At 49.2% G+C, this 22,902-nt stretch overlaps 1 protein-coding gene across 9 annotated transcripts in view; it reads left to right on the top strand.

Moving 5' to 3' along the window:
- The window catches only part of MYH10 (myosin heavy chain 10), a 152,606-nt gene extending 135,642 nt beyond the window's left edge, over positions 1 to 16,964 (top strand). For 8 of the 9 annotated variants that reach the window (XM_017531468.2, XM_017531473.2, XM_017531471.2 and 5 more), the window contains 11 exons: positions 435 to 683; positions 984 to 1,196; positions 2,968 to 3,180; positions 5,865 to 6,026; positions 7,086 to 7,214; positions 9,942 to 10,030; positions 10,780 to 10,903; positions 10,984 to 11,192; positions 12,784 to 12,892; positions 14,127 to 14,299; positions 15,220 to 16,964. In XM_017531468.2, the coding sequence (XP_017386957.1) occupies positions 435 to 683; positions 984 to 1,196; positions 2,968 to 3,180; positions 5,865 to 6,026; positions 7,086 to 7,214; positions 9,942 to 10,030; positions 10,780 to 10,903; positions 10,984 to 11,192; positions 12,784 to 12,892; positions 14,127 to 14,299; positions 15,220 to 15,364 (1,815 nt within the window). In that variant the 3' untranslated portion in view covers positions 15,365 to 16,964. The remainder of the gene's footprint in view (positions 1 to 434; positions 684 to 983; positions 1,197 to 2,967; positions 3,181 to 5,864; positions 6,027 to 7,085; positions 7,215 to 9,941; positions 10,031 to 10,779; positions 10,904 to 10,983; positions 11,193 to 12,783; positions 12,893 to 14,126; positions 14,300 to 15,219) is intronic. The other variant, XM_017531469.2, reaches the window with a different exon arrangement.
- The last annotated feature ends 5,938 nt before the right edge of the window (positions 16,965 to 22,902 follow it).

A 22,902-nucleotide genomic window follows, 5' to 3' on the forward strand; every position in this document is an offset into this window, starting at 1 on the left:
TCACAGTATTGATTTTTCTTCTCTCAGAATATTAAAAACAAAAAAAATTTTTCTTTATTCTTCAAATGCAAAAACCAATTGAGGTTTCTTGTGGGTTTTTGTTTTGTTTGTTTTTGAGACAGAGTCTCACTCTGTTGCTCAGGCTGGAGTGCAGTGGCACGATCTTGGCTCACTGCAACTTCTGCCTCCTAGACTCAAGTGATCCTCCCACGTCAGCCTCCTCAATAGCTGAGACTACAGACAGGCAATTTTTGTATTTTTAGTAGAGATGAGGTTTCACTATATTGGCCAAGCTGATCTCGAACTCCTGACCTCAAGTGTTCCGCCCACTTCGGCCTCCAAAAGTACTAGGACTACAGGCATGAGCCACCATGCCCAGCCCCAACTGAGTTCTTTAATACTGATTTTTCTGTTTGTCCTTACACAAAACCTAGTTGGCTGATACCAAGAAGAAAGTAGATGACGACCTGGGAACCATTGAAAGTCTGGAAGAAGCCAAGAAGAAGCTTCTGAAGGACGTGGAGGCCCTGAGCCAGCGCCTGGAGGAGAAGGCACTGGCATATGACAAGCTGGAGAAGACCAAGAACCGCCTGCAGCAGGAGCTGGATGACCTCACGGTGGACCTGGACCACCAGCGCCAGGTCGCCTCCAACTTGGAGAAGAAGCAGAAGAAGTTTGACCAGGTGGGTCCTCTACGTCCCAACTCCCAAACCCAAGACCCAGGGCCATGTGTCATTTCTTCCTGGCAGAGCTCTTGCTTTTGTTGGTTTGGTTTAATCTTATTTAAAGGCAATTAAATATGATACATATTTATATCAAAATTGGAAAACGTGGGAAAGCAAAAAAAAAAAAGGAAATACGAGAACAGCATAATCTAGTAGCAGCATCCTTGCGATAAATCAGATAAATCAGCCACTTAGTGGAAGAGAAGAGTTTATGTCACTGTTGTGGTTTTTAATATTCCCCCATCCCCTTCTGCATAGCTGTTAGCAGAAGAGAAGAACATCTCCGCTCGCTATGCCGAAGAGCGGGACCGGGCTGAAGCAGAGGCCAGAGAGAAAGAAACCAAAGCCCTGTCCCTGGCCCGGGCCCTCGAGGAAGCCCTGGAGGCCAAGGAGGAGTTTGAGAGGCAGAACAAGCAGCTCCGAGCAGACATGGAAGACTTGATGAGCTCCAAAGATGACGTGGGGAAGAACGTAAGTCACCCGTGGGCTCCACACTTTGGCACAGGAGAGTACCCCTGTGGCTTCACAAGGGAGCAGGCAACTCCTTAGGGGTGCCTGAAGGACCTGGGAATGCGTAGCCCAGCACTGAAGCCATCTAAGAGTGTCTTGGCCTGTGCCTGTGTCGGGGGTTCAAGTCTTCTGGGACCAGATGTCAGGTTTTCTGCAGTCTCCTCCCCATCCATGACAAGCTAGATGTGGAGCTCTTGCAGCAGCACTGGCTGGAAGGGAACATGTTTCTCCTTGTCACTTTCCCTGCCCCAGCCTGCATCCTGGCAGGGGCGCCTTTCAACAAAAGGGTTTCGTGGTTTTGCCATCACAGGGTTATCAAATGTGAGACCACAAGATCCCCTTAGATCAAGGTGAGTGGGGGGACCTGGAGGGGAGGAGGAGGGAATGGCAGCTTACTCTGACCTGGGTCTTCCCAGGGAGGTCCCGCTGTTTTGAGAGCTTCAGCTTTGGGGGCTTATCCACAGCTTAGAAGCTTCTGTCACAGTTTCTCTTCCCATTGCATACATCTTCCACAAGAACTGCCATGATATTTATTTACCCTCCGTCCCTCCCTTAGTATATGACATGTTGAAGACAGCAGAACAGACTCAGGCCTGGTATCCAAAGACAAGGTTCTCAGCCTGGCTCCTCCACGGGCTTCCATTCTGACCATGGGAAGCCACTTAAACTTTTTAAGCCTAGGTTTCCTTATCGGTCAGATGGACATTATACTTGTCCAATTTGATGAAGTTACTATATCTGCCTTGAAAAGCTTAAAGTCAAGAGGCAGGGTCTCATTTTCATGGGCTATGGGCCATCCAGCCCATTATAAGTTGGCACATCATAAGCAGGAAGGTCCCACCTTCTTGCTGCGTCTCCCACAACTTGGCACTCAGGGACTAGCCCTGTGGACCAAAAGAGGCCACTGAAAGAAGTGACCATGAATACACAGTAAAATGTGGAGAGAGAACACCACAGTTGATTTCATGTTCGTTTTCTGTAGAATCTATACTCACACGTTCATTCCACAAACATCTCTGTTATGCCTACTGAGCACTAGACACTGCATAGAAATGGGCCTTCCTCCTGTCCCAAGTTTCCCCATGCTCATCCTGTGAGAACTGAGGTGATCCTGGACCCCAGAGGGGATGCACAGCAGCACCAAGGCCTCCCTCCAGAGGCTGCCTCGAGGATCAAAGGGAGGGGAGAGGAGATGGAGCTCTCAACACAGTGCCTGGTGCAGAGAATGAGGGAGATGGTGCTAGGGGGATCTTTGTCCAGAGAAAGATGAGGCCACTGTACTGTGTCCTGCTTAGGCCTAAGCCACCCTCATAGCACTTTCCACGTGTGCTTTTCAATACGAATCATCGTTTCTACAGCAAGAGGTGTACCGTGGTGCTTGTTCCTCAGACAGCAGGCAAGGGGTCAGTCAGCAGACAGGTTCCCCGGCATTGCTGTTTCCATTGTTGTTTGGCTCATTGAAGAGCTTTCGGCTTAAAGGTCATCAGAGGAGGATGACCAGAGAACACGTGTGATAAAATCCGCACTGTAGTTCTGAACTGCATACGCTGAAATGGGGAATAGCAGCCGCCTGAGGGGGAAGGGAAGGACGTGTGTGCATGTGGCAGGGGGCCAGCCCAGGGGGACCAAAGTGGCCAGCATGCTGTGACTGGCCCTGTAAAACAGGGAGAGTGCTGTTCTTCACACGTGCCTCTGCCCAGGTCAGCTCTTTCCTGATGCTTCCGCGGTTTAGGTTCACGAACTTGAAAAATCCAAACGAGCCCTGGAGCAGCAGGTGGAGGAAATGAGAACCCAGCTGGAGGAGCTGGAAGACGAACTCCAGGCCACAGAAGACGCCAAGCTTCGTCTGGAAGTCAACATGCAGGCCATGAAGGCCCAGTTTGAGAGAGACTTGCAAACCAGAGATGAGCAGAATGAAGAGAAGAAGCGGCTGCTGATTAAACAGGTAGGTCAAAGGGGGCGTGGCCTCCAGAACAAGGGTCTGAAGGCCCCCAAAGCCCAGGTCTGGGTCAGTATCTTGTTCGTTCATGTTAGAACACATTTGACTAAACACAGAGTTGAGTAACACATGGAGTAAAATGGATTTATTTGGTTATTTGAGAATTTTCTTATTTAAATTTTATTGTAATTGGTTTAGGTTTTTCTGCTTCTCAGACAGTATCATTGCTGCTTACAAGCCAGGACACTTATCAATTAGAAAGCCCTCAGCAGACTCCCAAGGTTCATATTCCTTGTCCTAGAATATGGGTATAGGAAAGAATTGATGCATACCAGACACAGTGGTTCAACAGATTTCTGCAGTTCAGATCACAGGTCCTAATAATTAAATCACTTTTCAAAAGGAAAAAAAATAGCAGATACTTAAATTTTTCATTTTATAAAGTTGTTATCCATCTAAGTTGTATACTTTTCTGAATGTATATCAGACATTTTTCTGCATGGATGTTAAACTCTAATCTAAAAGTTTACTTTAGAAATTGTGGATGGATGTTTAACAGTCCCTTATAGTTCATGGCAATAAGTCTTGGATTTAGGCTGTATGTGTGTATTTTTTTCTTTTTTGAGACGGAGTCTCACTCTGTCACACAGACTGGAGTGCAGTGGCATGATATTGGTTCACTGCAACCTCTGCCTCCCACGTTCAAGTGATTCTCCTGCCTCAACCTCCCAAGTAGCTGGGACTACAGGCATGTGCCATGATGCCTGGCTAATTTTTGTATTTTTAATAGAGATGGGGTTTCATCATGTTGGCCAGGCTGGTTTCAAACTCCTGGACTCAAGTGATCCGCCCACCTTGGCCTCCCAAAGTACTGGGATTACAGGCATAAGCCACCACCCCTAGCCAGATTTGGGATATATTTAATTTTGCTTTGTTTTGTTATTTTCACTCTCCTAACTATTGGTCATTTATTGCTGGATAACAAATTGCTCCAAACAACAAATTATTGCAAACTGTAACAACATTTATGTCACAGTTGCTGTGAGCGAGGAATTGGGAAGCTGTTGAGTCTGGTACAGTCAGGACCTCAGCCCCGGCTGCATCATCTGAAGGCCCACCGGGGGCTTGGAGGAGCCGTGCCAAGCTGGCTCACCCACATGGTGTCAGCAGGAGGCCTCAGCAGCTCACCACATGGTCTTCCTGAGTGTCCAGGAGGGAGCCTCAGGAGACTGAGAGATCCAAAAGAAAGCAAGCAAGGAGGAAGCTTCCAGGCCTTTTATGACCTAATCTCCCAAGTCTCATGTGATCACTTTTTTATTCTGTTTGTTAGAAACGAGTCACTAAGACTGACCCACATTCAAGAGATTACACTCCAACTCTTTAAGGTGGGGAGTATTAAAGAATTTGTAGACATTTTTTTAAACCACCAAACTTTGAAATATCACGTAAGTGGCTCTACATTAGGAGCCTCCTGCTCTCCTGTGCCTTGAGGTACAGCCCTGGACCTCTGCAGAATATAGCAAGCAGATATGAGCACCTCTGCATTATGCAGGAGCAGCTGCCCTGCTCCTCCTCTCCCACACCAACCCTTGCAGAGGAGCAGCAGCGGCAGCCTTGTTTCTCCCCTTTGGTGAGGACCAGTGGAGCCACCACTCCGCCAGGCCTCGCTGCCTCCACACCAGCTCCCACACCAGCTGCCATCCTTCACGGGAAGGGGAAGTTCTGTGAAGGCAGGGACCTTTCCTTGCCCACCCAAGCCTCCAGCTGCTAGAGCACTACCTAGGCCGCAGGTATTTATTAAGGTATTTATGACCCTATACCTTAATAAATAGATGACAAAGCATTTATGGCTGAATAAGCAGAGGAAGCAGGACAGGTTGGGAAGAGCGTGTCAGGGCAGTGGCACACTGTCCCCGTGGACTCATGGGCTGATAAGGTTTGGAGCTCAACAGCTTCATGTCTGGTGACTGAGGCGTTAGGATTTGGTTTAAGGACTCCAGAGCACCTTCTTCTGAGCACCCCTCGCACAGTGTGAGCGTAGTACCCCATCCCCACTGCACATTAGGGGGCTCACCGAGAGAAGAGCACCACAGAGTGAGTGAGTCCCCCTCGGTTTCCAGCCCACATCTTACTCATCCTCACTCTCCCATCTGCCTGCTCCAGAGCTGGCCCTCATTTTGTCCCTCCTCCGTTGGACAGCTTTGACTGCTCCCCACTTTCCTGCTCATCAAAGGCAGTTTCTGACTGGTTCTGACACCCCTGTAAAGTGTCCATGCCCCACACTCTTACAGCTTTAGGAAACAGACATGCCATCTGCACCTCTTAGCAACTACCCCACGCCCGCTCCGTTCCTACCTCAGCCTTTATTACGTGGTTACCGCGTCATCTTGGGTCTTTCCATCTTGGCTTCATCTATACTCTGAGCTCAGGTCACCAGCTGCCTTCTCATGTGCCTTGAAGCAGTCAGTGGGGTGGTTTGTACCAGGTGGTTGTATTTAAAGATCTCTTTAAACAAAATTCAGCTACTGTGGTTTTCTGTTCATAATAACTGTTCGGTAACAGAGACCTCTACAGAGTAACAGAAGGTTCTACTCACCCGAGTCACCAGAGCCCCCACCTGAGGACAGGCTGCCTGCTCTCTGTGAGTGGATACTTGGACTTATCCAGCATAATCCGATGCTGTTCATTAGGTGCGGGAGCTTGAGGCAGAGCTGGAGGACGAGAGGAAACAGCGGGCGCTGGCTGTGGCTTCCAAGAAAAAGATGGAGATAGACCTGAAGGACCTCGAAGCCCAGATCGAGGCTGCGAACAAAGCTCGGGATGAGGTGATCAAGCAGCTCCGCAAGCTCCAGGTACGTGCCGCTGCCCACGGAGTCTCTGCATGGCACCACGTGACCTGTGTGGCTTTTACACGGGGGACAGCACAGCACCTCTGTCAGCATGGCCATGGGTGGGGCAGCAGGCCACGTGTGTCCAGTGTCCACAGGAGATGCTTGAGCGCTCTTAGCAACACGTCCTTGTCTTGTTCATCTTTTAGAGGGAAGGCATTCAGTCATTGATCCTTACATACGATATTGGCTCAGTTTTTCATTGATGCCCTCTATCAAGAGTTGAATTTCCTTCTGTTCATGGCTTGTTGAGTATTTTTATATGCAAAGCGTATTAGATTTTGTCAAGTGCCTCTTCAACTTTTATTGTGATGATCAATCATATGGTTACATTAATTCACTTTTCGTTGTCAAACCAATCTTGCACTCCTCAGAGAGATCCCACTTGGTCATGGTGTATGATCCTTTTTACATGTTGCCAGATTCATTTTGCTACTATGTGGTTGAAAATCTTTGCATTTGTATTCATAAGGGATTTCATTTTGATCTGTAGCTTTCTTATGATATCCTTGTCATTTCCATATACTTTTATATTTACAGTGAATGTATATTACTTTTATAATCTAGAAAAAGAATCATGTTTAAAAGCTAAGAATGGTGCCAGGCACAGCGGCTCACACTTGTAATCCCGGCACTTCGGGAGGCCCAGGCGGAGGAATGCTTGAGGCCTTCAGTTTGAGAACAGCCTGGGCAACATAGCGAGAGCTCATCTCTTAAAAAAAATTTTTTTTTAAATTAGCTGGGCATGGTGGCGCGTGCCTGTAATCCCAGCTACTCAGGAGGCTGAGGCAGGAGAATTGCCTGAACCCAGGAGGCGGAGGTTGCAGTGAGCCGAGATCGTGCCATTGNAAAGAAAAAAGGAGGCGGAGGTTGCGGTGAGCCGAGATCGCGCCATTGCACTCCAGCCTGGGTAACAAGAGCGAAACTCCGTCCCAAAAAAAAAAAAAAAAAAAAAAAAAAAATTTTTTTTAAATTAAAACTAAGAATGCAAATCACCCCCAAAACCTTCTTATTTAATCATAGGCTCAGATGAAGGATTACCAGCGTGAATTAGAAGAAGCTCGTGCATCCAGAGATGAGATTTTTGCTCAATCCAAAGAGAGTGAAAAGAAACTGAAGAGTCTAGAAGCAGAAATCCTTCAACTGCAAGAGGTTGGTTTATTACTTACTTTTCCATTTGTTCAATATATTTGTCCTTGAAATTTCTCCAAGATCAAAAAAAGTTTTTAATATCTTTGTAGCCCACTGTAATCTCAGTATCCATTTTAGTTGTTGCATTTATTTTTGAGGTTTTTTTTTTTTTTTTTTTTTTTCATGAGTATCCATTTTTAATATGGTCTCCAACCTTATTGTTGCTTCAGTTTGGAAACAGAAAGTGATCACTTCAACACTGCTCATGTATATTCCTCTACCTGGCTAAAGGCAAAGGAGCTGAAGAGTAGCTTTTCAGGCCACCTTCTTGGCCTGCTCCCTCCCCGTGCAGGAAGGGAAGCGATACTTTAGTGTTGATAAGTACAAGGACTGTGTAATCCCAACCTTGGTGATGCAAAATTGCCTGTCTTTACACAGAAGCACTACTCATGTGATAACTTAAAAGGAGAGAAGTTTCCTTAATTGAATTCCTGTTATTCCTTTGTTTATCTTTTTTGTAAGTTCTCATGATGTAGGGACTGATAAAGTGTTGCCTACAGGAATTACAACAGAGCAAGACACGCTTAAATATACACATTACCATGTAAAGGATGGATAATCAAAATTTCTTCAAACCTGGAAAGATAAGTTAAACGTTAGTATCAGTTAATATGAAAAAACTCCCAATACAAATACCTAGAAATATTGGGTAAAATATTAGCAAAGGCAGAGTTGAGCTTGCAAGAAAAGACGGCTCTCTAGGAGTCAGGAATGAACAAGGAACTGAAAACCAGATCAGTAAATGCCGAGGAGACCCTGAGAGAACCTGAGAGCCAGTTTTGGGAGGTTTTCATCCGGCTGTCCTCTATTCACCATTTTTTTCCTCCTTGTTTTTCTGACTGCTTGAGTTGGACACCTAGCTCATCAGTTTGGAAGCTTCTTATCTAATGTCTATAAAAAACTGTAAATGCCCCTCTGTTTTTATCTTGCCCACAGATTTTGGACGTGGACTCATCTTATTGTCATTTAATTCTAAATTTTTCTAATTTCTATTACGGTTTCTTCTTTATCCCATGAATAATTTAAGCTTGTGGCTTCAATTTTCAAATGTATGGCATTTGCTTCTTTTTTAAGTTGATTTTAGTTTTATCACATTGTGGTCAGAAAATGTTGAGAGAGCTCTGGCACCTAGAACACATTTGTTTTTTTAAGTGTTCCATGTATGCTTAAAAACAATGCATGTTCGTCGATGAAGTAGATGTGTAAGCCCTATGTATCCGTCATGGAGTTGACTGGTGAGATCCCCAAATGCTCGTTTCCCCAGGCGCTGTGGCTCTTGGAGCCTGCCTCCTAGAGAGCGCTCCTGGGCCATTACCCATGTGTCCGGGCGGCATTCTCTGTACCATGCTCTGTTTTTTTTCTGAAAGTGTTTCTTTCAGACTCTCAGGCAAGGTCTGAATCACAGTGCATTAGGGAGAAGAGACTGAGCTGGAAAGCTGGCCCAGCCTTTCCCCCTATTGCTGACACTTTTCCTTCCCTCAGACACCTCTGTTCATTTGGCTTAGAAGCCCCAGGGTCCTTTCCTTTCTCCTATGTGTCCCTCAGTCTACCTAAAGCACCCCCAGCCAGTGGACAATGAGTGTCTTATAAGCCCAAGAGGGCAGAACACCAGAGGCCAGATGGCAGAGCTGTCTGGAGTCAGTGGCTCTGGGGTCAGGCCGGGAGCAGGTGCTGCCTTTTTTTTCCCTCCTGACTCCCACCCTGCCCCAGGCCTGTCAGAGGACCCACAGCCCACACTTATGTAAGGCAGGTGCATGTGCTGGAGCAGGCAGAGGAGCTCCCATGCAGCCCTGCTCCTAAGACACCTTCAAGGTGTGCTCTTGCCAAATGTGGCATCTTTTGGAAAGGGCAGCTGGTGGGAAGAGCCCTGAACAGGGAGTCAGAACCCTGACTTTTGCTGCTGACCAGCCTTGGGACTTTGAGCCAATATCTTTAGCCAGGTGGGCCTCAGTTCCCTCTATAAAATAAATACACCCTTGATTCCTTTCTGTGGCAAATCATCTTTCCAAGGAAGTTTGTGGAAAAACAGCCATCATGCAGTTCCTCTCATGGGCTGGCAGGCACACGGCTGTCCCCACTGTTCTGCCCAGTCCTCACAGAGCCCCCTGTGGAGCCACAATGGCCTGACTGGCCAGGGCTCCATCGCCTTCAAGAAAGAGGCCCAGCTCTGCAAACACTTGAGCCCCGCGGGTGCCCCCACCTGCCTTCTCCCTGTGGGAGTGCTGATCCTCGCTGCTGCACAGCTGCCTGGATCCACACTGGTCCGTGCAGCCAGTGTACTTGATCTCAAACTATGTATGTGAAAGACACTGCAGGGCAGTAAATTGGTACAGCTCATGTTCCTTAGCACTCAGGGTTTGTATAAAGTTCCTGCTCAGTTTATATTAAGAAGTACCTGCTTTCCAAGAAGGGCAGGAACGTAGCCACCTCTTTAGGTTGAAGTGACAGCAAAGCCCTGATGGCAGCGAAGAGTTCCCTCTGGACATTTTTGTGTCAGATGCTGACACCACACACCACCTGGCTGGCCTACAGATTTCCTTGCCAGTTTAATTTCTCACATCTACATGACAGCTTGAAGTGCAGGTAAACAGTGACAGGAACAAGGTCACTGCAGTTCCAGCCACTGTCAGATTCCACAGGTGAGGAAACTGTTCACAGCCAGAGCTTAACACAGTCTCCACTGCTTAGGAACTTGCCTCATCTGAGCGAGCCCGCCGACACGCTGAGCAGGAGAGAGACGAACTGGCCGATGAGATAGCCAACAGCGCTTCTGGCAAGTGAGTCTCCCACGGCCAGGGGCAGGGGCGGGTTCTCAGGGCACTGCTCAGAAGGCTGGAGGTGTCCACACACCTGGCATCAGCAGGTGGTTTGCTCCCCCTTCGCTGGGCCTGGGCTGCCTCAGCCATCATACCCCGTGCCAGTCCTGAGTCCCACAGGTGTGAGCCATGGTCTGCACTAACTGGCACTGCAGGCTTTCACTTTCCAGTTCATTAGGTTTGGCAAGCAGGTTTCTCGGATACGACCTTTCTCTGAATTCATTTTTCATTAAAAGTCATTATCTTTTTTTCCAATTCAGTTGATTTCTCCACTGAATTACTGAACCAAAGGTTCATCATGTACCTTTTTGAGCATGCCGTATGAGAATTGAGAATTGTATTCTCAGTGCATTGGAAAACCACTAGAGTTTATGAGGAGGGGGGAGGCTGGGCTCGTGCTTGTGTTCTGAAAGTTGACTCTGGCAGCTGTCTGGAGAACAGCTGGAGAGAGGCAGGCAGGGCAGCTGGAGGCCACCCCAGCGGTCCAGGTGAGAGATGACAGGCCTGCATCTGGGTGGTGGCAGCGGGGGAGGGTGTTTGCAAGTGTCATTGGTGGGACCTACTGATGGATTCAGGGATGGGTGCAGGGAAAAGAGAAACTTCAGGATGGCTGCTCAGGTTTCCAGCACGAGGGTGGGTGGAGGAGTCTTCCCTGAGGCTCCCGTGCTATGCTGAGCTGGGACCTGTTGCCTCCCCCTCTTGCCGGCCAGGTCCGCACTGCTGGATGAGAAGCGGCGTCTGGAGGCTCGGATCGCACAGCTGGAGGAGGAGCTGGAGGAGGAGCAGAGCAACATGGAGCTGCTCAACGACCGCTTCCGCAAGACCACTCTGCAGGTGGCCCACTCAGGGACCCGCCACCCAGGGAGGGCTATGCCACCCCTCAGGCACAAGTGACTAAGCTCTCTCCTTTCCAGGTGGACACGCTGAACGCCGAGCTAGCAGCTGAGCGCAGTGCCGCCCAGAAGAGTGACAACGCACGCCAGCAACTGGAGCGGCAGAACAAGGAGTTGAAAGCCAAGCTGCAGGAGCTAGAGGGTGCTGTCAAGTCCAAGTTCAAGGCCACCATCTCAGCCCTGGAGGCCAAGATTGGGCAGCTGGAGGAGCAGCTTGAGCAGGAAGCCAAGTAAGAGGTTTTTGTTGCCATATATCAAAACTTACCCACCAGGCTCAGTCAGAGACAGACATGCCACTTCCATGAAGGGCTCCCCACTGCACGGGCAGAGAACACGTACAACCAGAGTGGGAGACAGAAGTTGGCGTGGGCTGTGAGAGAAGAGCTGCGAGCGTTCAGAGGGTGGAAGGACAGACGGCCTCTGAGAACAGTCAGGGAAGGCTGGGCTTTAGGACTCGCTCAGGGCTAACCACACCGTGCCCCGAGTTTGTATTTCCCACCCGAAGTCCATTGGCCAAGTGTGTGGCATCACATGAAATGCTAGTTTGCTGGCAGAGAAGAAATGCAGTATGACAAAAATCCAAGCCTTTCTTCTCCCCGCAGGAAGGGATTGCTTAACAGCTTTCATATTGTTGTATTCAAGCACTCTGAAATGTCTGAGAAACTGTACAGTACAGCTCTGGCAGGCAGGCATTTACAAAGCTATCAGGCCACATTCCCCAGAGCCGGGCAGACCCTCGGATTCACCCTCTGGTTGGGGAGCCTGGAGCCCAGAAATGCAGGGCTCATGGCCAGAACCCTGCATCCTCCCCAGCCCCACACCCCAGGACTTCCCACTCCACTCTTGGATTCCAGTGGGCTGAAGTAACATAACTCACTCTTTGAGCTGACTCCGACCCTATCCATTTTTGCATATTTGTTAAGGAACAAAGTAACTTTTTCTGTCCTCCATGGAGTCCTCCAAATAAGTTACCTCCCCTTCATATGGGACAATGTAGATCTGTCTAGAAATATGGGTTTGTTTCACCTCTAACCAGCGTGAGCATAGGGGATTTTTGTTTGTTTTCAGTGTGAGCTGCCAAAGCCCTGTAAATTCTCGAGTGAAACTATCGCTTAATAAATTGGGTTGTTTCTCAGGCTAAAAGTTTAGGTGATTAAGGATTGTATTTTCAAAAGTCTATGTTCAGTATAACTGACAACTAGCTTGTATGTAACATTTGCGGTTTAGAAGATCACTGCATACAGGCCAGGCGCGGTGGCTCACAACTGTAATCCCAGCACTTTGGGAGGCCGAGGTGGGCAGATCACCTGAGGTTAGGAGTTCAAGACCAGCCTGGCTAATGTGGTAAAAGCCCGTCTCTACTAAAAATACAAAGATTAGCCAGGTGTGGTGGCACACACCTGTAATCCCAGCTACTTGGGAGGCTGAGGCACAAGAATCACTTGAACCCAGGAGGTGGAGGTTGCATTGAGCAGAGATGGCACCACTGCACTCCAGCCAGACTGACAGAGACTCCATCTCAAAAACAAACAAAAAAAGTAAGATAACTGAGTAGTGATGAATACCTGTGTACAGTGATTAATACCTACACGTGCAGAAAGAGTTTGCTTTTTCTACCTTTTGCTATTGAGGAATACATTAAAGGCAATTCCTTTTTTGACCAGAAGGAGGTTTCAGCACATTAGTCGTGATATTCTGGGCAGAGAGGTCCATAATGCCTCCACCATGTGTCATCTTCCCAAAGAAAATGGGCTTCTAAAATATTTTTCCCACACAAATATCATTTCAAGAATTTCAGAACTAATGTGACCACTTTCATAGGGAACGAGCAGCCGCCAACAAATTAGTCCGTCGTACTGAGAAGAAGCTGAAAGAAATCTTCATGCAGGTGGAAGATGAACGTCGACATGCAGATCAGTACAAAGAACAGGTACGCCAGTGCCTCCCTGGAAGCGCGTTAGCGAAGGAACTGGTTGAGAGTGAACTGGTGGCACAACTGACCGGCGGCATTCAGGAGCCTCCTCATTCTGATGTTTCAACTCACATGTGCCGTTCCATGTTCCTGGCGGGTACCTCTGGGTGCTGGGGACACAGAGGTGGTAAAACAGGGGCACTCACAGGAGGGTGGGGAGAGCAGATCAGGAAGCAAGTTCAGTGAGGACTGAACAGTAAAGCTCCTGCGTTCTCCAGTAGAATGAATGCTTGGTGAGCGCAGGGATTTCTGCCTGTTTTGCTCCCTGTTATCTCCCTAATGCCTAGTATAGTTCCTGGGCATCACTGGCAGTCATGAGGCATTGGCTAGGTGTAGGGTGGACACAGGAGACAGCGACTAGAAAGTGAAGGGGAGAGAGAGGTCCTGCACGCTGCACCGGGGTGGTCTTCAGTGTCTGCATCCAGGCCCTTTTCTAAGGATGCAGGGAATGTCCCGCAGAACTTTGAACCGTGGGTCAGAACTGTCTGGACTACAGTGTGGGCAGCTGTCCCCTCCCTCCCCTGAGGATTTCACTGCCTTTGGCCCAGACCCTACTTCATTCAGCCAGGCTTCCTGGCCTTCCCTTCCCACCTCTACCCTTGAAGACTACAGCACTGAGAACAATTGAAGGTGGTGTGAGCTGGACCCACAAGACACTGGCCGGTCCCTGTGTGGCTCAGGAATGGAAGGCCTGAAAGGGAGGCTCTTAGTTCTTGGGTCAGGTCATCCCAGGGTGGCTTTCTGCTTGCATCCAAGTATAGTATCTGAGATGCGCATACTTGAAAGGAGATGTAAGAATGCATTGGGCAGTCTCCTGGGGTTGGGGATTATCCCACATTGCTGGTTCCTCTGCATTCTGCAAGAATAGCAATTTCCTTTCGGTCCATTAGGTCATGTGTGTGAAGATACTAAACACTCATTTTTCTGCAGAAAATTCACCAGTAAAAACAGTCTTGAGTATTTTTTCGTTTCTGTTGGCCTAGTGTGCTCTGTAGATGCTGGCTTTGCTGAGAGCAGCAGGCTGGTTACAGAGCCTCTGACCAGCCCCCAACACGTCTGTACATGTGTGTACATCTGTGTACACGCACGCTCACAAGGGCAGGCAGGGTGCCACACTGCCACACTTGGGGTGCAGAGAGGCCAACACCAGATTCACCAGTTTGCTTTGTTTTGGTTCATGTGCCTCCCCAAGATGGAGAAGGCCAACGCGCGGATGAAGCAGCTTAAACGCCAGCTGGAGGAAGCAGAAGAAGAAGCTACACGTGCCAACGCATCTCGGCGTAAACTCCAGCGGGAACTGGATGATGCCACCGAGGCCAACGAGGGTTTGAGCCGCGAGGTCAGCACCCTGAAGAACCGGCTGAGGTGAGCGCCCATGCAGACCCAAGCTGGCAGGCAGCTGCTCTGCGGGTTAGCTTAGGCTCGGCGCGCAGCTGGTTGGAGACAAGTTTACTTAGATTCATGTGCAGTGACCCATTCTCTCTCCTGAACCACTTGTTTAAAATGATTTCCGACCTTTATAGTCATCCTTTGAGGAAAGTAAGAGAGGAGCAGGCCCACTCATTGCCAGTGACTAGAGGACCACACCAATACACTGCACCAGGCTTGAGCTGGGTCAGGTGTCCATCCACGTCCAGACATCTGCTAGCGAGGTGAGGTCCCAGCCTCTGTTAAAAGCAGAACAGGAGCTCCCCCCGGGACCTGGTGCCCTCAGCTCTCCTCAGCGCTGTCCTCCTCGCCACACTGGAGCCGCTGTGCACCAGTGAGACGGCGGCCCATGGGAGAGCTACAGCTGAAGTCTCTGCCCCAGAAGAACAAGTCAGCTGAGATTTCAGCAAATCTGGTCAATGGGCAGATGTAGTGTATACCCTGCTTTTGTGCGGCCACCAAGCTAAGAATGGTTTCTACGTTTTTAAAAGGTTATAAAAACACAAAAAGAATATGCAACAGAGTCCCTACGTGGCCTGCAAATCCTCAGAATACTTGCTATCTGGCTGATCCCTGGTTAACAGGTAGAGCTTGGCCTTAATCCGTTTTTCTTACCGTTTCCATCACAGACAGTCCTAGGCTGAATCGAGACATCCCCGGTTCTCTGAGGACTCTGTTCCGCTTAATCTGCAGGCAGGGTTATGGGAGAGGCGGAAAAGCAGTCTTTTCCCCACCAGGTCGTGTGTTTGAGGAAGGGACGCATGGGGCAGGTTCCGTGGCATTGGGTGGCTGAACATGTTGACAGCCATGTATGTGCTCCTATTTACCCACCCGCATCTGCTTCCTGTTCTCTCCAGGCGGGGCGGCCCCATCAGCTTTTCTTCCAGCCGATCTGGCCGGCGCCAGCTGCACATTGAGGGGGCTTCCCTGGAGCTCTCCGACGACGACACAGAAAGTAAGACCAGTGATGTCAATGAGACGCAGCCAACCCAGTCAGAGTAAAGTCGCAGGAAGCCAGAGGAGGCGATACAGTGGGACACTTAGGAACGCACTCGGTGCCAGCCTGCCTTGGGGCCTCCTGCAGATTTAGGAAATTGGCAAGCTACAGGATTCCTTCCTGAAAGATCAACTGTGTCTTAAGGCTCTCCAGCCTACGTATACTGTATCCTGCTTCAGACTTAGGTACAATTGCTCCCCTTTTTATATATAGACACACAGAACACACATATTAAACAGATTGTTTCATCATTGCATCTATTTTCCATATAGTCATCAAGAGACCATTTTATAAACATGGTAAGAACCCTTTTTCAAACAAACTCCAGGCCCTTTGTTGCAGGTCGCTGGGTCATTGGGGCAGCGCCGTGGTCGTCGCTGTCGCTCTGCATGCTCTCTGTCATACAGACAGGTAACCTAGTTCTGTGTCACGTGGCCCCCGACTCCTCAGCCACATCAAGTCTCCTAGACCATGGTGGACCCTAAACTGCACTTGTATCTCATTTCCTTCCAATAATGATCAACACTATTTCAGTGAGCAAACTGTGAAAGGGGCTTTGGAAAGAGCGGGAGGGGTGGGCTGGATTGGAAGCAACACCCATTTGGGGTTACCTTGCCCGTCCCCCAAGGGGCCCTGCCCCGCAAGTCGATGGTGTCCCGCGTCTACTCACGTGAACTGTCCTTGGCCAGGGCTGATCTGTGCATAGCAGGGATAGTGGCCACAGTGCAGCCGAGGCCCCGGTTGGCAGCCATGGATCACGTAGACTTCCAGATGGTCTCCGAACCGCCTGGCTCTACCGGCGCCCTCCTCACGTCAGGAGCAAGCAGCCGTGGACCCCTAAGCTGAGCTGGTGGAAGGCCCACCAGCCAGCCAGGCCCTCACGCTGACCTTGCAAATTCAGCCGCTGCTTTGAGCCCAAAATGGGAATATTGGTTTTGTGTCCGAGGCTTGTTCCAAGTTTGTGAATGAGGTTTATGGAACCTCCAGAACAGAGGCCATCCTCCTGAATGTTGACATGCCAGTGGGTATGACTCCTCCTTCATCTCTCCTTCTCCCTTCCCTTTGGACAGTGTTACAGTGAACATTTAGCATCCTGTTTTTGGTTGATAGTTAAGCAAACTGACATTACAGAAAGTGCCTTAGACACTACAGTACTAAGACAATGTTGAAGACATTATTTGCCTCTATAACAATTTAATGTATTCAGTTTTGACTGTGCTTCATATCATGTACCTCTCTAGTCAAAGTGGTATTACAAACATTCAGTGACAATGAATCAGTGTTAATTATAAATCCTTGATCCTCTGCAATGTGCTTGAAAACACAAACCTTTTGGGTTAAAAGCTTTAACATCTGTTAGGAAGAATCTGTCCTGTGGGTTTGGAATCTTGGATTTTCCCCCTTTATGAATTGTACTGGCTGTTGACCACCAGACACCTGACTGCAAATATCTTTTCTTGTATTCCCATATTTCTAGACAATGATTTTTGTAAGACAATAAATTTATTCATTATAGATATTTGCGCCTGCTCTGTTTACTTGGAGATAAAAGCACCCGTGGAGAATAAACAGACCTCAATAAATAAGAATAATCATGTGAACACAGAATCTGTTTCTCACCTTCTGTTCTCGATTCCCACCTGTGATCTGACTGGAGGGTGGGCGCTACGCAGACTTCAAATGATGGCACCAGGCCTTTTGCTGAGGGCGCTGTCTCCCGGGTCAGACTACAGGATGATTCTCAGGGCTGTCCTGGCTCCAAGTCCTGTTCCTGCCAGTGCCTCATGGGGTGCAGATGCACTGGGAAGGGAACGACCACCCAAAGGCAGGAGCTGGCCCAACTGTTAAGGGGGTGATTTAGGAGGGAGCTGGTCACCAACCAATGACGCACACTGCTGGGTTGGAACATGTTAAGAGGATCCAAGACGTTTCAGGCTGCATTTTCAGGCAGATACGCAATGAAGATGCCTTTGGGAGAATTCAGTAATGAGGCCAACAGCAGCCTCTCTAGTGTGGGCCAACCAGGCTGAGAGCGAAATCCTAGGGCAGCACAAAATCACAAAGAGAATGCTAATTTCTTATTCCACAGTATTCTTGGGTTGAGATGGTTCTGCTTTAAGGGGTCTATCACTAGGCTTCCTGGCAGCAGTGCCCTCTTCCTCCTGTGCCACCACCATGGGAGAGGAAACATGAGTCACAGGTATGGTGTTTCAGTGGGGTTCCCACCCCCGCATCCAGTTCTTATCCAAGAGTGTATGGAACTCAGAGGCTTGTTTTTCTCAAAAAGAAAGAATTCTGGGCTGGGTGCGGTGTTCAAGCCTGTAATCCCAGCACTCTGGGAGGCCAAAGTAGGTGGATCATTTGAGGTCAGAAGTTCAAGACCAGCCTGGCAAACATGGTGAAACCCCATCTCTGCTAAAAATACAAAAATGAGCCGGGTGTGGTGGCGCACACCTATAGTCCCAGCTACCTGTGGGGCTGAGGCATGAAAATCACTTGGACCCAGGAGGCAGAGGTTGCAGGGACCCAGCTGAGATCGCACCAGTGCACTCCAGCCTGGGCGACAGAGGAAGACTGTCTCAAAAGAAAAAAAGAATTCTTCCCTACTGGCTGGTCTAATTGGCGTTCACAACAGTTTCCCAACTACTCAGCGTGCCAGGAGAAACAACCTGTGTGGACCAATTCCAGGGCCTCATTCTGCAAAAATACTATTTATAACTAAAAAGGACCTTTCTTTACTGAACCATCACTCCAGACCTAAGAAAAGGTAGTTTATAGCACCTTTTTTGAGCATTCAGAGCACAAGGAAGACAGTTTATGGCAGCTGGACTTTGAGTGTATCAGAAAGTGAAGCTGGTCAGCTTCTACCCAGCAGCAGTGCAGTTCCCAGTGAGGACGAACTCAGGCAAGACTTGGGAAAGGCTTGCTCTTTCGCTGAGGTGGGGTTTAGACGACACAACGCTGTGCTGGGGCTTCATTTAGGGCTGTGAGTGCTCTGCCCTTGCCTCATCATAGGCACTGTTTTTATTTTTGTTTTTTGAGACGAGTTTCACTCTTGTCGCCCAGGCTGGAGTGCAGTGGCTTGATCTCAACTCACTGCAACCTTCGCCTCCTGGTTCAAACAATTCTCCTGCCTCAGCCTCCTGCGTAGTTGGGATTACAGGCATGTGCCACCACACCCGGCTAATTTTTGTAATTTTAGTAGAGATGGGGTTTCATCATGTTGGCCAGGCTGGTCTTGAACTCGACCTCAGATGATCCACCCACCTCAGCCTCCCAAAGTGCTGGGATTACAGGTGTGAGCCATTGTACCCAGCCTTTTTTTTTTTTTTTTTTTTTAAATGCAGCCATTCCAGGGGGTTATTTTAAACTGCTCTGGAGGGATGACAACTTTTTATTTTTGAGATGGAGTCCCACTCTGTTGCCCAGGCTAGAGCACAGTGAGACGATCTTGGCTCACTTCAAACTCTGCCTCTGGGTTCAAGCGTTTCTGCCTCAGCCTCCCAGGTAGTTAGGATTACAGGCGCCCACCACCATGCCTGGCTAATTTTTATTTTTGTTTTGTAGAAACAGGGTTTCACCATGTTGGACAGGCTGATTTCGAACTCCCGACCTCAGGTGATCTGCCCACCTTGGCCTCCCTTCCCAAGTGCTAGGATTACAGGTGTGGGCCAGCATGCCCAGCCAGTAACACCTTTTTCTAGCCTGCTGGCTTGAGAGGATACTTCCAATTCCTGATGGTATCAGGCTGTAGATTTGTCACATCTTTCTGTCACCAATTTTTCCTGTCCCAAGAAACCTCAGCTAAAATGAACTGTGGGAGGCCAAGCTGTTCTAGCCAGCCCTTCCTACGGCCCTGGGTATGACTGGCCCATGGCCCTTTTCCCGAGAGCTGGTGTTGCTGAGGGACAGACATGTCCATGTCGGAGAAGAGAGCTCACGGCTGTCAAACCACACCTTCCTGCCCTTCCTTCATTCCTCCAAAAAGGAAAAAAGCCAGAACAGCCTCCAGGTTGGAATCCTTAGAAAGTGGTGATGACTCCTCCCCCTCAAGTTCCAGGCAGGTCTCCCCTCACGAGGCTCGCCCACACAGGCTTCCCAGTCTCTGGGAGGGACGCAAGAAAGCACCTCTCCCTTTCCATCTTTCTGAGACAACATCCACACCAAGAGCTTTCCCAAATTTTGAGTGTTTGCCAAAATGCTATCCTGAGCCAGCTGTCAGGACCAGACAGAGAAGTCGACTTCCTTTTGTAGGCACCTGCCATTTGGGAATCAAGCAAATTGTGAAGTACCTCATCTTGTTGGAAATCTTAGTATGAAGCTATGGAAGGGTGGACATCCATCATACTGCCGCTTTTCAGAGACGTTCACATAGCTACAGCGCCTGTATACTGGGCAGAAAGTGTGGCTCCGGCCTTCAACCTCTACTGAGACTAGACAACCCACTAACGGGCTCTATTCTGGCTGACTGGATGTCATAAAGCCTTATTCAAGAGGTAATGTGACATAACCGGCAAACTGGGTCTGACAGATTCCCACGCAGAGCACTGCCTCTCCCAATTATGTGCCATACTGCACAAGTGCCAGGGCGCCCCCAGCTTCACGTACACGACATCTGTGTCTCCTAATCACTGTCAGTAGGCAGCAGCTGTGTTAGTGTCATTGCCCGACTCCTGGCGAGATCAATAAGCCCAGTATCAAAACTTGCAGGATGGGAAATACAAAATTAGGAGTGGTGGCTTATGCCTGTGATCCCAGCTACTTGGGAGGCTGAGGCAGGAGAATCACTTGAACACAGGAGGTGGAGGTTGCAGTGAGCCGAGATTGTGCCACTGCACTCAAGCCTGGGAAACAAGAGCAAAACTCCATCTGAAAAAAAAAGAAAGAAAAAAAAAAAAAACCTTGCAGAATGGGCATCGGCAGCTTAGAAGGAAAATCTGGAGCCTGCACTGGAATCTGCTTTCCAGGAATGCTGTATCATCAACACCCACCATGAGACAGGGCACCACACCGTTACAGACAGGGAGGGCAGAGCCGGCTACAGGGCACCCCCTAAAGCTGTGGCTCCACCCGGATGCCTCCTCTTTCCCAGAGATGCCAGCTTCCACCTTGGCTCTCAGAGACACGCTCTAGTGGCATCTCTGGGGCAGCTGCAGAGAGAGGCGGAGTCAGCACGTGCGGTGGCACAGGAGGAAGGCTCCTGCTGCAAAGGCTGTGCCGGCCCCGCCACTCGTCATTTCCAAGCCTTCCAAACCTGCTCCTCTCCCGAGGCACAGGACACAGCATGGGAGTCAAGGCCAGCGAGGCCTCACGTTTGGAAAGGCACACAGCAGGAGAAGAGCGGGCTCATGCCCAAGATTGGCTTTGCCATGAATTAGCAGTGTGAGCTCAGGCAAGTCAAACCCAGGCCCACAGTCCCTTCTGCCACCTGCGGTCAGAGCAGCGTGTTCTGCCCTCAGGTCACTTCTGTATAGTTCTCGCAGGCCTCCCTGTGACTCAAGTTCCCAGCTTTGGCTTCTGGCTCTCTTCTGCGTTGGTGGGGGGTCATTTCTGGCTACTCTGGGCTGAAGGAAGTAGAGTGCTAGCTACTACTATTTTGTTTTTTTTGTTTTTTTTTTTTGAGACAAATTCTAGGTCTGTAGCCGCTGGAGTGCAGTGGTGTGATCTCGGCTCACTGCAACCTCCTACTCCCAGGTTCAAGCAATTCTCCTGCTTCAGCCTCCCGAGTAGCTAGGACTACAGGCACACGCCACCACGCCTGGCTAGTTTTTATATTTTTAGTAGAGATGGGTTTTCACCATGTTGGCCAGGATGGTCTCAATCTCCTGACCTCATGATCCACCTGCCTCGGCCTCCCAAAGTGCTGGGACTACAGGCGCACACCACCATGCCTGGCTAGTTTTCTATTTTTAGGAGAGAGAGGGTTTCACCATGTTGGCCAGGATGACCTCAGTCTCCTGACCTCAAGATCCGCCCACCTTGGCCTCCCAAAGTGCTGGGATTGCAGGCGTGGGCCACCACGCCTGGCCACTACTCTTCTAAGATGACATTTGGGAACAAGGGATAGGACTGAGTGGCTGTAATGCAAACACCTGGAGCTGTCCACCACCTGGGCGATGAGCCCCACTGGCAGGGAGGAACAGCATGGACGCAGCTCAGGGAGGCTCATTCCCAAGGTGTCAACAGGATGAGTGAAACCAAGTACCTGGTGGCCCCAGGAAGAAACCCCACCCAGAGGTACTCTTTAGCTAGACAGGCAAACAGCACATAGCGACACTCATGCCAGGTAGCAGATGCTCTCTCTGACCATGTCCAAAGTAGCAGCTTACACTATACAGTCCAAACAGAAAGTGGGAGATGAGGTCCAGGCAGGCAGTTTCCTTCCAGGATCATTTACCAAGAGTTGCCACAGAAAACGTCACTAAGGCTGGGTGCAGTGGCTCACGCCTATAATCCCGGAAATTTGGGAGGCTGAGGTGGGTGGATTACCTGAGATCAAGAGTTTGAGACCATCCTGACCAACATAGTGAAACCCTGTCTCTACTAAAAACACACAAAAAAAAAAAAATTTAGCCAGGCATGGCTGTGGGCACCTGTAATCCCAGCTACTTGGGAGGCTGAGTCAGGAGAATCACTGGAACCTGAGAGGCAGAGGTTGCGGTGAGCTGAGATTGCACCACTGCACTCCAGCCTGGGCAACAGGGCAAGATTCTGTCTCAAAAAGAAAGAAAAAAGAAAAACGTCACTGAAGTTGGTATATAAGCCCCCACTGCTAAATTAGACTAAGAAAATTTTTTAATTTTTAAAGTGGAAGTCTCCTCCTGAAGGGTCCAGAAATAAGCCCAATGGTACACTGCTAGCATTCCAGGGACATGGCCCAGGCTCTTCTGGACCCAGAGCAGTGGTGACATGCAGTGGATGACTCGTGGGCCCCCATAGCCAGGGTCCTTCCTCCAGCCATCAACTGAGTAACCAGCAATTGGCAAAGCAGTCTGGATAAGATGATCCCAGGGTGCTTAAATGCAAAGGAAGTGAGAAATCATTTGGAGAGCCAGGGACCAAGATTCAGGGCTCCAAACATCATCTGTGCTTTAACCAGTGTTAAAGCCCTGCTTGCTGTGTTTTAGTTGGGGTTTCTACATAAATAGAGATTGGCTTATGTTGAAACCTCTCATTTAATCCAGTCCTTCCAATGAGGGTTGGGAAAGAAGCTAGAAGTTGCTGCACATCAACAGGAGGCTTAGGACTATCCTCTCAGCCACTGCCAGCCCGGCCGAGCACAGCACACACCCCACTGCCAGTGTCCCTGGAGAAGCAGCTCAGGACAAAATCTCCAAGAACAGCAGATATTCCTGTCCATAGATTAGTAGAGAAATGTTTGACAATGGATCCTACTTAATAGTTCGTATTCACTCAGGGTTTTGATTCACTTAGTTTTCATTTACTTACAGTTTTAAAACTGTAAGATATACTGTTTACGTTGTTATAAGCAAACTGTCAGAATCTGATGCATTCACACAGACTCCCAGTTTACGCGTTCTTC

The sequence above is a fragment of the Cebus imitator genome, unplaced genomic scaffold (genome assembly GCF_001604975.1).
Source record: "Cebus imitator isolate Cc_AM_T3 unplaced genomic scaffold, Cebus_imitator-1.0 Scaffold72, whole genome shotgun sequence".
NCBI classification, from domain to species: Eukaryota; Metazoa; Chordata; class Mammalia; order Primates; family Cebidae; genus Cebus; species Cebus imitator.